Below are 15,856 nucleotides of genomic sequence, written 5' to 3'. Positions count from 1 at the left end.
TAGCAGTTAATGCTGGTTCTTTCTTCTATTGCAGGGTCACGTTAAAGTGGTGCGTTACCTTGTCAAAGAGGTAAACCAGTTCCCATCAGATTCCGAGTGCATGAGATATATAGCAACGATTACAGATAAGGTAAGACAGCCTTAGCAGATTGTTTCGCATGTGTTGTAGAAGCACATACTGCAAGTAAGATGTATTTATGGTGTACCAACTTACTTTTTTCAGTTGAACATGGAATCTTCAATTTCCTAATGATTCCTTTGGCACTTAAAGGAACACTGACAGGCCCTATAAACATATTTAGTTATTCCTATGCAGTCATAGATCTATTAAAGTGTATTCCAATGATATAAGAGTACCCCCTGTCCGCATTGTAAACCATGTAAAAACAACTTTATATTCATCTGTCAATCACATTTCTTTATGCCCAAGGGGCGTTTTTTCTCCTACTTTCGTGCCAAGCCGCGCCTCAACTGTCGATTCCTAGCGCCGCCCAGCTAATTATTATTCACTGCGCTGGGCGGCTCTTACATTCCCCGATTCTGTCAGTTCCCGCGCATGCCCGATAGATACTTATGGGTATCGGTCTCAATCGGACCATCTGCGCATGCGCCGGCACCCTCCCAACCTTGTAATTGAATCCAGCGCTCTTCTCTCGGGTGACAGGATCGGGGAAAGTAAGAGCCGCCCAGCGCAGTGAATAATAATGAGCTGGGCGGCGCTAGGAAACGACAGTTGAGGCGTGGCTGGGCACAAAGGTATGAGAAAAAACGCCCCTTGGGCATAAAGAAATGTGATTGACAGATCAATATAAAGTTGTTTTTACATGGTTTACAATGCGGACAGGGGGTACTCTTATATCATTGGAATACACTTTAATAGATCTATGACTGCATAGGAATAACTAAATATGTTTATAGGGCCTGTCAGTGTTCCTTTAAGGTTTTTGCATTTATATCTGACTAGTAAAGTGAATGTAAGGGATATTAAAGCAAGTTAATAATTAGAGTTCTGCTACTTGCATTTCTGTCTTGTAGGCTTATTTAGAAAGGTCAGACCTCAATAACTGGTGTACATCTGCGTAGCTGGTAAGGTTGTAAGCACTCAGTGTGGATCAGTATTTGGGACTACATTTTAGGTCTAAATATTCCCATTTAAGCAATGCTATTACAATATATACACCTTATCCTGCTGTTTAAAGAAAATGCCAAGATTCCCCAAAGCTACCAATCGGATTAATTTTCTGTACTGCTGGGGAAAAATGAAATCTGATTGCCTAGGACTGACTGGTTCTTAGAACAGCTTTTATGAACAGGACCCATTGTGTTTCTTGGAGGACAATTAATCTTCCGTATGATGTGATTTCAGGAGATGTTAAAGAAGTGCCACCTCTGTATGGAATCAATTGTACAAGCCAAAGACAGGCAAGCTGCTGAAGCTAACAAGAATGCAAGTATCCTCTTGGAGGAGCTGGATCTAGAGAAGGTAGATATTCTACAGATGTGCAAGAACACATTACCCATTTCCTTAAAGGAGTATTCCGTGCTGGATATTTTTTTGTCATCTCCTATCATATGAATTTGTCCCTGATTTGGATGAAGAGCAAGCTCCACATGCGTGGCTTTTTCCCTTCACTACTATGGGAACTAAGCTCACATCTCACTGTAAACGTCCAGATGGGACTGCCCCTTTTAAGGGTGCCAACTACACTAACTTTATTTTATTTTTTGTTTTTTAACTTACCTTTTTTCCAGACTTTTTCGATAGAGAAATCTATGGGAAAACACATCAGCAACAAAAAGAAAAAAGCCAGGGAACTATCTTAACCTCTTCAGGACACATGACGTACCGGTACGTCACGTTGTCCTGGTACTTAAGGACACATGACGTACCGGTACGTCATGTATGGTCCCGATTACCGGCGGGCGGTGATCGGAACCCAGTGCCTGCTCAAATTAGTGCCTTGGCTAGATGCGCCGGGGGGGGGTCCTGTGACCCCCCCCCCACCATGTCGGCGATCGCAGCAAACCGCAGGTCAATTCAGACCTGCGGTTTGCTGCGCTTTCTGCAGTTTCTGATCCCCGTGGATCAGAAACTTTAGTATGCCGAAAAAAATATATTTTTCACCCCCCTTGCACCCCCTGAATGATTTTATGCGGGGGGGGGGGGGGGGGGGGGGGGGGGGGGGGTGTTGCAGGCGGGATCGCGATCCGCCGCCTCTTGAATAATCATTGGTGGCCAGTGGGTATACCAGAGTTTCAGCACATTGCTGACACTCTGGTATAAACGGCTGACCTCTGTGATGCAATGTCAGCCGTTTAACCCTTTTTCCATACCATACGGACCCCGGTATGGAAAAAGTTAAGTCAGGGAGCTCCCTCCCTCTCCCATCGGGGGGCTGCTGTGCCTTTGCAGCCCCCAGACAGGATGGTCACAGAGGGAGGGAGCCCCCAGACAGCCCCCCTCCTTCCCCGTCTGCTCAGTTGTGGCAGACGGGGAAGGTTCCCATGGCAACAGGCATCCTGCTGTCCATGGTGCTGAACAGATCTGTGCTAAAGGCATAGATCTGTTCAGACAAAGTGTAAGTAAAATACAGTACAATACACTATATAGTGTACTGTATTATACAGACATCAGACCCACTGGATCTTCAAGAACCAAGTGGGTCTAGGTCAAAAAAAAGTAATAATAATAAAAAAAAAAAAAAAAAAAATATCACTGACTAAAAATGAAAAAAAATAAAATTCCCTACACATGTTTGATATCACCGCATCCATAACGATCTGATCTATAAAACGGTCATGTAACTTTACCCGAACGGTGAACGCCATAAAAATAAAAAATTAACTATGATGAAATTGAAATTTTGCCCACCTTACTTCCCAAAAAAGGTAATAAGTGATCAAAAAAGTCGTATGTATGCCAAAATAGTACCAAACGTCACCTTATCCCACCAAAAATTAGACCCTACCTAAGATAATCGCCCAAAAACTGAAAAAACTATGGCTCTCAGAAGAGACACTAAAACATGATTTTTTTTTGTTTCAAAAATGAAATAATTGTGTAAACTTAACGTAATAACCTGCTCTATAAAAATATCACATGACCTAACCCCTCAGGTGAATACCGTAAAAAAATAAAAATAAAACTATGTAAAAAAAGCTATTTTTTGTCACCTTACTTCACAAAAAGTGTAATAGCAAGCGATCAAAAAGTCATACACACCCCAAAATAGTACCAATCAACCCGTCATCACATCCCGCAAAAATTGCACCCTACCCAAGATATTTGCCCAAAACCTGAAAAAACTATGGCTCTCATGGAGACACTAAAACATGATTTTTTTTTTTGCTTCAAAAATGAAATCATTGTGTAAAACTTACATAAATAAAAAAAATTGTATACATATTGGGTATCGCCGCGTCCGTGACAACCTGGTCTATAAAAATATTACATGATCTAACCTTGTCAGATGAATGTTGAAAATAACAAAAAATAAAAATGGTGCCAAAACAGCTATTTCTTGTTACCTTGCCTCACTAAAAGTGTAATATAGAGCAACCAAAAATCATATGTACCCTAAACTAGTACCAACAATACTGCCACACTATCCCGTAGTTTCTAAAATGGGGTCTATTTTTTGGAGTTTCTACTCTAGGGGGGCTTCAAATGGGACATTGTGTAAAAAAAAAAAACGGTCCAGCAAAATCTGCTTTCCAAAACCGTGTGGCATTCCTTTCCTTCTGCACCCTGCCGTGTGCCCGTACAGCGGTTTACGATCACATATGGGGTGTTTCTGTAAACTACATAATCAGAGCCATAAATATTGAGTTTTGTCCCTTGCTTTGTAACTGGAAAAAAATTATTAAAATAGAAATTCTGCCAAAATAGTGAAATTTTGAAATTGTATCTCTATTTTCCATTAAATCTTGTGGAACACCTAAAGAGTTAACAAAGTTTGTAAAAATCAGTTTTGAATACCTTGAGGGGTGTAGTTTCTTAGATGGGGTCACTTTTATGGAGTTTCTACTCAAGGGGTGCATCATAGGGGCTTCAAATGGGACATGGTGTCGATAAAACCAGTCCAGCAAAATATGCCTTCCAAAAACCATACGGCGCACCTTTCCCTCTACGCCCTACTGTGTGCCCGTACAGTAGTTTACGGCCACATATGGGGTGTTTCTGCAAACTACAGAATCAGGGCAATAAATATAGCATTTTGTTTGGCTGTTAACCCTTGCTTTGTTACTGGAAAAAATGGATTAAAATGGAAAATTTGCCCAAAAAATCTAAATTCTGAAATTTTATCACCATTTGCCATTAACACTTGTGGAACACCTAAAGGGTTAACGATGTTTGTAAAATCAGTTTTGAATACCGTGAGGGGTGTAGTTTCTAGAATGGGGTGGTTTCTATTATGTAAGCCTCACAAAGTGACTTCAGACCTGAACTGGTCCCTAAAAAGTGGGTTTTTGAAAATTTCAAGATTTGCTTCTAAACTTCTAAGCCTTGTAACATCCCCCAAAAATAAAATATCATTCCCAAATTGATCCAAACATGAAGTAGACATATGGGGAATGTAAAGTAATAACTATTTTTGTAGGTATTACTATGTATTATGAAAGTAGAGAAATTGAAACTTGGAAATTTGCAATTTTTTACAAATTTTTGGTAAATTTGGTATTTTTTTATAAATAAAAATGCATTTTTTTTACTTAATTTTTCCAGTGTCATGAAGTACAATATGTGACGAAAAAACTTTCTCAGAATGGCCTGGATAAGTCAAAGCGTTTTAAAGTTATCAGCACTTAAAGTGACAGTGGTCAGATTTGCAAAAAATGGCCTGGTCCTTAAGGTGAAATAAGGCTGTGTCCCTAAGGGGTTAAAGAGGACCTTTCACCACTCCTTGACATGCCTGTTTTAATAGCTTCATGCATTCCCCATGTAATAACCGATCTGGAAAATCTACTCTTATGTGTCTCTGTTGTGCCATTCCTTTATTATTTCTACTAGAAGTTATGAATGAATTGCTAGCAGTCTGCAGTAAGGGTACGGAGGGATGATAACCAGTTGGAGGTGTGTACTTGCACAGTCTGACTCTATCCAATCAGTGCTGCCATTTTCAGACTGTGCAGGTACACCCCCCCCCCCCGAACTGGTTACCTCCCCTCTGTACCCTTACTGCAGACTGCTAGCAATTATTCATAACTTATTGTAGAACTAGAGTAATAGGACAACATAGAGACATAAGAATAGATGCTCCAGAATTATTACACGGGGAATGCATGAAGCTATTTTAATAGGCAGGTCAGGCGTGGTGAAAGGTCCTCTTTAAGACAACACTATGGGGTCCAGATAGGGGCAACCATGAGTTTCCAAATTGTGGCAAGACTTTTCAGTCTTGTATCCCCTGCATTTCTTTTTTTCCATAAATGGAGACGAGTAGTTCTTGCTACTGGTATTTTTTTGTTAATTGGGCGGCTTTTCTTGGGTCTTGGGTGCCTTCTCCCCCCTTCAAAACACTGCATGCTGAAGCCTTTTCATTTTTTTTTTGTGTGGCTTGTTGGCTTCTGTAGGGAATGAATAAAATTACACATGGCAGGGGAAAAAGTTTTAGTGGTGACGACAAACGCCAGACATAATTCGTAAGTGGGGACCCCAATAGGAACCTGTCTCATTAACAATACAGTCCAAATTGCAGGTAGTGTTGTAGAGCTTGAGTAGCTGAGCAGATTTATATATTGTTTTATGGTAAAGATTTAACTTTTTTTTCACATATTTCAATCTCTGCTCTTTCTGTGCTTAGACCAGTGGGCAGTCCTCCTAGTTTTCACTGTATTACTGTGCATGGAGAGGTAATGTCAGTCACTGATTAGGACTGCTCACTGGACTACTAAGCCCAATATTAGCAGTTGTCCAGCTCAATAAATGGCAAGTTAAACTGATTCTTCTCTCACAAAACTACAGTATGTATGTCGGTTTAGCTTCCTCGCTACCTTTCTGTACTTAGGAGACCATTTTCACTGTGGCAGGTTCATTTTAAGACTACTATTTTTATTTTATTTTTTAACGTAAATGTATTACAACCTTTTTACCTTTAATGTAAAGTTCTCTGTAGGCGATAGTGTGTTAAATATTTTTCCTGTTCATTTATGCAGAAAATATTTAGACTTAGATGACACCTTTCAGGACTGTATTCACACTTGTTAATTAAAATTGTAGCTAAGAGAGGAAAGCAGAAGATTAGCTTTGGCAGCAAAGCGAGAGAAACGCAAGGAAAAGCGGAGGAAGAAGAAAGAAGAGCAAAGAAGGAAACTTGAAGAAATTGAGGCTAAAAATAAAGAAAACTTTGAGCTCCAAGCCGCACTTGAGAGAGAAAAGCAAAAGGTTGAAGGTAATTAAGGTCATTTTGGCCAATAGTTATGATGTTCACAAGTTTACATATGTATGATTTTAGGACTGTATTTTGAGTTTATTACATTTAAAGAGGACCTGCATCAAACAGTTCTGGTAATCTTTTCTTTAGAACTGTTGTATGGTTCCTTTTATTAGGCCTAGTTCACACATCTGTGATTTGGTGTGTGATCTTCATCAGTGATTGTGAGCCAAGAAATTCAGAACTGGTGTAAATCCTTCCTTTTATACCTTATCTTTGTGTAGCCTCCACTTCTAGGCCTTATTCCTCCTAGAAATTTAGGAATGACCCCAGACTGGTAGTGTTAGCACTGATTGGAACAGTGTGTAGCAAAAATCACCTAAATTTATCAATTTATTCCTGCTCTCCCTGCCAATCTTCAGCAGATAGACAGGGAGCAGAAGGTTGGTAAGAACTGTGACTCTTGTCATGCATTCTGACTCTTCTCTGGCATGGTCTGTGATGATTATACAGTAAGTTCTAAGCAACCACTTAAAATTAGCTCATATCTAACTCACTGAGTTGACTGGTCCCCTTTAAGCTAGTAGAAAACCACCACATGACACGAATTGTATGCAAAAATGGCATTATGGTGAGAACAACACAGTCAAGTCATGTTGTTATGACCATCGGCTAATATCCAGAGTAACGGTCGTGTGCAAATGGACAGCAGCTAGACAGGCTGGGAGTAACGCAGTAAGGTCCTGATAGGCTGTGACTGGTATCTGGAGCCAGATGCTGGGGGGTGCATTGGGGAGGATCCATACCGCAAACACTATAGATTCTACCCCCCCCCCACAGATGCTCAGTCAATGCTAGGGAATTATGGGGCCAGGGTAGTACTTGGAAATCTTGGTTGTGCTCTTCCAACCAGTGTCAGACATTTCTAGCCATGTGACCTGTCATATTGTCTTGTTGCAAGATCCCATCCTCCCCATGGAAGACAATCGGCATGTATGGGTGTATGTGATCTGCAAGGATGTCACAAACTGCAGTTTCAGAAATACTGCCAACCTTGTCCTGAAAGCCAAGAATCACCCTGTTTTGCAACTCTGATAAATCTCCCCTTTTACACATGACAGCAATAAGGGGTATGTGTGCAGACAGCCTATCGCACACCTTTATATACCCACCGAGCCAGCTCACATGACTTCCTTCACGAGCTACGCTCTGCCAACATCATAATAATGTGACTCAGCTGTGTATTCTGGCTGTTAATAATTATTGACAGTGCGGTGTGTATAGTGTTGGTGTTGCAGCACATCTACAAAATATTGCTATGTTCTCATCGCCTTTTTTGTCTGTTCTGCTGCATTATATAAATAAACAGAAGTGCTGTTTTTGTCAGATCACTGAAACGAATGCCACTCGATGGACTCCATTTACTATAATCTGGTCTGTCACATTTCAGGGAGGCAGACATTTTTACCAGGCAAAAATAACACGGGAAGTTGTGCTATTCTGTCCAATTTTTAAAGGCGTTATTTATGCTTTAATGTGCATAACCAGAAAATGAAACCAGATTGCTATATATACAATTCATACAATTCAGAGAAGAGACAACCGTCAAGTGCCAGTAGGTTAGAAAATCACAACAGGAGCATATCTTACCCCCCCCCCCCCCGCCAAACTCAGATGTGCTCCCCATCCATCCTTTTGAACAAGAGAAGGAAGGAGGCCAATCTCTGAGCAGTTCAGTGAACCGTTTAGGACCTAACTGGTTACATAGCAGTGATGTAATCCCCAACAAGCATGACTACACTTTCTAGATGTTGGAGTAAATTGTGCAAAAATGTGGCTCTACTTGTCGCACAAGCGCTTAGAAAAATCATCTGCACCTAGCCAACAAGAGGGCATGACTTAATTTTAAGGGGGTGTGGTAACATTTTGCATTAGAGTTGCACCACAATTCTGTCCTATACTAAGCCATTCAGTAGTTGCTATAAAGTTATATAAGTGTCTAGCCATTCACTGAATTACCGCAGCCTTTTTTATGTTTATAATAGAAAAAGTATGGATGGGCACTCGTATATGGAGTTAAATAGGACACAATTTATTATTAAGATTTACTTTAAAAATACAATCGCAATATAAGATAAAGTAAACAATGTATAAAAAGATGAGTGATACAATAAGAGAAGGTCAATTGTTGTGCTGTTTTATAGAGCTGGGGCTGATGACCCAAAAAAATCTCCACTTTATATTCACAGGGCTTTGAGGTCCTGGGAATTTGGATGTTATAATACAGGTGGGATAAATGAGGTGATCAGTCCCTGCTCAAATCAGTAGTAGTTTCTCTATAATTTCATAAATGTATAATCACACACTTATAAAAACATTTTTCACCTATGGTGATATAATTGGTCCTAAAAAATATATTGCCGCCCGATTATCATGTTTCAATTGTTCATGCGCCTAGGAATAATATTATGCATATGAAAAGTTTCCTCTATGATTGATAGTCTTTGCAAAATGTAACCGGTCTCTTTATATATCCACAGAATGTTGTTGCAAACTATAACTAGTCCTTTTTGTATCAGTCTTTTTTGTATCTATAGAGAACTCTTGTATTAACATCCAGGTTAAATCGCTGTGACGAGAGTCCTTAGTGATATTTCTAGTGCAGTTGGTTATTTCCCCATTATCGTTGTGTAGCACATCAAGAATCTTTACCCACTCTTTTTTTTTTTATGTTTATGCCATCTGTAGGATTAGTAAGTCTTCCCCAGTGTGCCAGGTTGGGCCCAATGTTGTGATGGAGCGAACGTAATGAAAAAAGGCACATGATGCAACTCCTCTCATTTCCGCTAAAGAACTAGCTAACAGAAATTCACACCTTGCAGGGCATTGCAAATGGCATTGGTGAGGGTTACTTCAATGGGAAGATCTGGGAGAGTATGTTTGGCCATCAGCCCTGTGAGCAATTCTCCACACTTGAGCCACAGTCCTGAGGGGCTATGGTACAGTGAAAAAGGATTTATACCATTTTATAGCAGGTTGGACGGGTATACACCAGTTCATATTCCAAAAAGTAAAAGTTTGGGAGCCACCATATCACCTTGGTGTAAAAGACATAAGATGAGGATTGGCAAAACAAGGAAGACATATCCAAATTTAGATAGTTAATTTTAAACGTTAATCTGTCTTGTGACAGATGGCAAGTGCTACCAAGACCTAAGTTTTTTTGTGTAGCAGAATCTGCTACGGAGACCACAAATGTAGCCATCTTCACACATACGAACATAGACATTCTTCAGTGATGCAAGTAGTAAGTTGGCAAGCCTGTCATTGTAAGTAGGCATTACAGACCAGTAGGAATAGCAGTTTGCTGTCATACTAGTTTGCAAATCGTTTGTTTTTCACCTCATACAATTAATAAGCACATTATCATAAATGTGTTCTGTGACATATAAATACGGAAGTGCGTCGCCCAAATTAACGATTAATGCTCATTATTTGTCTTTGTTTCCAAAAGATGAGCCCCAAGTGTTAACAGAACCACCTAGCGCAACAACCACCACCACTATTGGGATCTCTGCTACATGGACCACGCTGGCAGGCTCACATGGAAAAAGGAATAATACTATAACCACGAACAGCACGAAAAGGAAAAGCCGAAAGAATAAAATTGCAGAAAATGTGCAGATAATCTTTGAGGACCAGCTCCCCATATCATATGGACAACAGGAAAAGTTAAATGGAGAGTCCAAAAGTAGCAGCACTTCTGAAAGTGGAGACAGCGACAACATGAGGATCTCAAGCTGCAGCGATGAAAGCAGTAACAGCAGCAATAAGAGCGACAATCATTCTTCTACTAATGATGGAAGTCTGCAGAGCAAGAAGAAGCCGTCTGTCTTAGTGTCCTCCCCAAAGGAAGAAAGAAAATTACCTTCTAAAACTTCAGTAAAGTGAGTTTCAGGATGTTAGATTTTCTCTGCTTTCAGTAAAAACAAAAAAAGGCCTCTATCCAACCGAGGGCTGTATTGCCCGATATTTTTAACTCAGCGTGGTTCTTATAGCAAGAGTTTTATATATTGATGTCCGTTTCTCCAGTAAAAGTTCCTTTTTAAAGGGAACCTGTCATCACCTTTATGCTGTCCATACTAACGGCAGAATAAAGTAGAGACAGGTGAGTTGATTTCAGCGGTCTGTTATTTAAAACTTAAAAGTAAGTGGTTGCCGAGAACCAACATCACAATCATTGCAGACTGGGCCTGGAAAAGAGTCCCGGCCACCTGAGAAGAGTCATGGTGGTTATTCATGAATTCCTGCCCACCTGCTGATGACTGACAGTCTTCTACCTAGTTTTCTCTCTATGTCTAGGAGAGAACTGCCAATCCTCAGCAGATGGATGAGAGAGCAGGAGATTAGGAACAACCATGACTCTTCTCAGGTAGATTTGACTCTTTTCAAGCCCTGGGCTTCAATGATTATGATGCTGGTTCTCAGCAACCACTTACTTTTAGCTCATGAGTGACACACAGCTGAAATCAGCATTTCTGTCACCATTTTATGCTGCCCTCAGTGACTTCAGCATAACGTTGATGACCGGTTCCCCCCCTTTAAGTAAACTCTGTTACAGAATTCTTTAGGAAACAGCATGGAAGCAGAGTCTATGTGCTCGTGGCTTCAGGGGTTTTCTCACTTCAGGTTCTTACTAATGTATTGTTATTATCCATATTGCCTGATTTCCTACCGTGACTCATTTTTCCATTAAATTATACACTACTCATATCCAGGGGTTATGACCACCGTGCAATCAAGCAGCAGTGGCCATGCTTGCAAACTATAGGAAAAAGCTTGCTTGTGGCCAGGACCGCTTGAGTGCGCATAGCCCGGCATTTTTTACTATAGTGTGCAAGCATGACCACCACTGCAGGGTGCTCATAACCCCTGGATACAAGCAGTGTATAATGTGATGGAGAATCAATCAGGCCAGCAAAGGAGACAATATGGACAATCACAACACATTAGTAAGTGCCTTGTATTAACTTTGTCTACATGGTAAATGCCACTTGCTGAAGTGACAAAACCCCTTTAAAGGTCGACATCAGTGTTCTGTGCACGTTTTTTTTGACCAATAGAAATGAATGGGTGCAATCCGCAAAAAATTGCAATTGGACGCGAACCAAAACTAGTCATGTGCATGTAGCCTAAATAAAGTTGAAAAGGTGATAGGCAGGATAAATATTAAGTTAAGCCCTTTACCATTGTTCACTTTGACTGTAACATAATACGGCTATACTATATACTCGTATAAAATTACATCATAAAAGACCATCTGCCCATGTCATTGGTAAGAGGGATGTTAAAGGGAATGTGTCATCAGAAAATAACCTATTGTTCACGTCACATTTTTGTGTTAAATGTTTATTTTTTTAATTTATTTTTTGTGTTTTCTATGTCGCTATCTATTTTTAAAAATGTATTTCACTGAAGATAAGCTCCCCCCTGACCTCTACACAGAGCATTTATAACTTGCCCAGATAAGTCAATGGGATCAGCTCCTGGCTATAGTGTCTATGGCCCAAAAGACAGGAAGTCTTAACATATTTTAGGCCTAGTGGCCAGGATTCATGAAAACTAGGATTTCTCACCCATTCCATTGGGGGACACAGACCATGGGTATAGCTGAGGCCATTACTAGGAGGAGACACTATGCAAATAATAAAAAACCGCTCCTCCTCCACTGGCTATACCCCCATGCTCCAACAGGAGGACCCCAGTTTTAGCTTAGTGTCGGATAAGGAGGTGACACTCCTGCTCATGCAGGGTTGTCCCTGTAGTTTTTTCTTCTGTTTGTTTTTTTTTCTAAACAGAGGACGCAGGGTCGCATGGTGCGTCCCTGGTCTCTCAGTGGAGCGAGCGCCGGGGTCGAATGGCCGTCCCCGGCTACCTCCCTTTCCCCCCAGAAGATAAGTGGAACCGGGCTCGACCTGCAGCTTAGGTGGCCTACCAGATCCGGGGTCACCTAGTCCTGCCCTCTATCCAGTGCACTGCCACTCCTTGTGCCAGATGACTGAAGAGGTGACCCCCTGCTGGTCCGGTACAGAGGGTGAAGACTGCAGGACTCAGATAAGTACACGGCTCTCCTGCAAGCTCCCCCTCCCCCAGTGCTCACACTGTGACATAGTTCTTTAGGGCTTACCTGTGTATCTGGGAGGGCAGGCTGGTTGAGAGGGAGGAGGGATTCCTTCTTGTCCCCTGCATTTTGGCGGTGGGCGCCATTTTCGGAGCCGGGGCCGATTTTTTTTTTACCGCTAATTTTTCGTGCGATCGATGATGTAACTGGGGGGGGGGGAGTGGAGCCTATTGCGTCAGCACCGGCCCTTCCGCTTTCTCCACGCTTGACTGCTACTCCAGCTCCTCACAGGTCACGGTAGGACAGGTAGTGTTCTGCAAAGGGGTAGGAGACCCTGACTCCGGGATTGCCACCATCATGCCTAAACCTGGGGCCTCCCAAAAATCTAAAGCGACGCCTCAGGTCCCACTGGGATCCTGTAAGGTCTGTTACAGGCTCCTGTGACTCTTGCCTTGCCTCGGGACGGGATCATCCACCTCCTCCTCCCCCTCCACCAAACCAGCCCAGTCCCTCCTCCGCCCCTTCGGAGCCAGCGGAGCCCTCCTGGGCCTCTGCCATAGCTAAGGCGGCCGCGGACTTGGCCCAAGTCTCGCGCGCGGCCATGGCCTTTATGGAACGCATGGCGGCAACTGATCCTGAAGGGGAAAGGTCCGGCTTGGACGAGGACACAGAGCCGGAACCCTCACCTAAGCTCTCCACCATGGTGGCAGACTTGGTCACGGCGGTACGTGACACCTTTGACATCAAGGGGGTACCTCCTTTTACTAGTAGCCAGGAATTCCACCTCTTCCACTCCAGAAAACCGGAGGCAGTCACATTCCCCATTCATGGCGAGGTCCTTTCTAAGGCTTGGGAACACCCTAATCACAGTTTTTCTGCTACAAGGCGCATGGATACTCTTTATCCTTTCCCGGCAGATAACGTGCAGCAGTGGTCTTCTCCTAAGGTCCTAAGGTCGACCCGCCGGTGGCCAGATTGGCTAAGAATACGGCAATACCAGTCCTGGACGGGTCCTCCCTACAGGACTTCGTTGACAGGCGTTTGGACTTTTTCCAAAGCCATCTTCTCTCTGGCGGGCACAGGTCTGCGGCCCGCGTTCGCCTCGTTCTGGGTAGCCAGGGCGCTTTCGGTGTGGTTGCAGCACCATCATCAGGACCTTGCAGGATGCCTCTGCGGATACCCTGAACTTCATCCTCCAGATGTCCCAGGCGTCAACATTCCTCTGAGGCCTCATTGGATGTCAGCACTCTCTTTGCGCGGATTTCGGCCCTCTCGGTCACGCAGCGCAGGGAGGTCTGGTTGAAGGTCTGGGACGCCGACGCTTCCTCCAAGCGCTCCCTCACTAACCTCCCCTTTGCGGGCTCTTCGGGGCTAAGCTGGATGAGATTATCTCTGACGCTATGGGGGGCAAGAGTACACACCTGCCCCAATCTAGATCCAAGCGTGCCTTCAGAGCTCGCCCCTCTGGCTCTAGAAACCAGTCCTTTCGGCGCTTTTCCTCCTCCAGGTCTGCGACAACCCCCTCCTCCGGCGGCTCTCAGGACTCCCGCAAGAAGCCTTCCTTTAAGCCTCAACCTTCCTGGCGCCCGCCGGCACAGTTCCAGGGGAGTTCTGCCCGCCCCCCGGTTCCCAAGCAGTCCTCCGCCTGAAGGGGCGCCCCCACCGCTTGCGGTGGGGGGCCGTCTGCTCTCCTTTTAGCATGTCTGGAGAGCTCACATTCAAGACGCCTGGGCCCTGGAAATGGTAACTTCCGGTTACAAGATAAAATTAGTTTCCAGACCTCCGGAACGTTTATTTCAGTCTCGTGTTCCGGGAGATCCGGCCCGAGCCTCGGCCCTTTTACAAGCGGTTTCTTCCCTTCTGGTCAGGGGAGTAGTTGTCCCAGTTCCTCTGGAGGAACAGGGGGCAGGTTTCTACTCCAATCTCTTTGTAGTGCCAAAGAAGGAGGGATCAGTGTGTCCGGTCCTAGACCTGAAGCTGTTAAACAAGTCCCTGCGGGTGCGGAGGTTCCGGATGGAGTCCCTCCGCTCTGTTCTTGCTTCTCTTCTTCCAGGGGAGTTCCTCGTGTCGGTGGACATCCGGGACGCCTATCTGCATGTCCCTATCGCAGAATCTCACCACAGGTTCCTGCACTTCGCCATTGGCGACCGTCATTATCAGTTCGTCGCCCTCCCCTTTGGGCTGGCGACAGCCCCACGGGTATTCACAAAGATCTTGGCGCCGATCATGGCGCTTCTCCATACCAGGGGCATATCTCTGCTGCCCTACCTGGATGACATTCTGATAAAGGCTCCCTCTTGTCCCCAGGCCGAAGACAGCGTCAGGATCACTGTTCAGACTCTGCAACAGTTTGGCTGGCTGATCAACTTCCCGAAGTCCTCTCTCCAACCTTCCCAGAGGGTGTCCTTCCTGGGGATGATTATGGACACTACTGCAGCCCGGGTATTCCTCCCGGATTGCAAGTTCTCATGGATACGGGAGTCGGTGTCTCGCCTTCTGCATTCCCCGTGTCTCTCCATCCGGGAGTGCATGCAGGTTCTGGGGCTTATGGTGGCCTCCTTCGAGGCAGTCCCCTTTGCCCAGTTTCACACTCTGCCTCTGCAGCAGGCGATCCTGTCCTTATGGTACAGGACATCGAGGGGTATGGACTCTCGGATCCGCCTTCCTCCTCGGGTTCGCACGGACCTCCCGTGGTGGCTGTCCCCTCAGAATCTGACTTCGGGGAAATCCTTCCTCCCAATCTCCTGGACAGTCGTCACCACCGATGCCAGTCTCCTGGGTTGGGGTGGCGTTCTCCGGGCTCGGACATTTCAGGGGGTGTGGTCAGAAGTGGAAGCCTGCCTTCTGATCAACATATTGGAGCTCAGAGCAATTTTCCTCTGTCTCATTGGACCCCCCTCCTAACGGGTCTCCCGGTAAGGATCCAGTCGGACAATGCCACAGCCGTGGCCTACATCAATCATCAGGGCGGAACCCGCAGCCGGCCGGTGATGCAGGAGGTGAAGAGGATCCTCCAGTGGGCGGAGGCTCACGTTCCAATATTGTCTGCAGTGTACATCCCAGGGGTCGAAAACTGGACGGCGGACTTTCTCAGCCGCAACAGGGTGGATCCAGGAGAGTGGTCTCTGCATCCGGACGTATTCGAGGACGTCTGTCGCCTTTGAGGCCGCCCGGACGTGGACTTGATGGCGTCCAGGCTCAACAACAAGGTTCCCATGTTCCTGGCCCGAGCTCGGGATCCGGAGGCGTACGGGGTAGACGCTCTGGTGTCTCCGTGGCAAGACTTCGCACTCCTCTGTCTTCCCACCACTGCCTCTACTCCCAAAGGTTCTTCGCAGGGTCGCGGTAGAAGGAATCCCGA

At 44.5% G+C, this 15,856-nt stretch overlaps 1 protein-coding gene across 6 annotated transcripts in view; it reads left to right on the top strand.

Moving 5' to 3' along the window:
• ANKRD17 (ankyrin repeat domain 17) overlaps positions 1-15,856 on the top strand; it is a 147,888-nt gene that overhangs the window by 119,027 nt on the left and 13,005 nt on the right. For all 6 annotated transcript variants that reach the window (XM_040418131.1, XM_040418135.1, XM_040418130.1 and 3 more), the window contains 4 exons: positions 35-130; positions 1,367-1,483; positions 6,221-6,392; positions 9,889-10,321. In XM_040418131.1, coding sequence (XP_040274065.1) covers positions 35-130; positions 1,367-1,483; positions 6,221-6,392; positions 9,889-10,321 — 818 coding nt within the window. The remainder of the gene's footprint in view (positions 1-34; positions 131-1,366; positions 1,484-6,220; positions 6,393-9,888; positions 10,322-15,856) is intronic.

This window comes from Bufo bufo, chromosome 2 (assembly GCF_905171765.1).
Source record: "Bufo bufo chromosome 2, aBufBuf1.1, whole genome shotgun sequence".
Classification (NCBI taxonomy): Eukaryota; Metazoa; Chordata; class Amphibia; order Anura; family Bufonidae; genus Bufo; species Bufo bufo.
The sequence above is the reverse complement of the archived record's forward strand: the minus strand, read 5'-3'. Positions and strand labels throughout refer to the sequence as shown.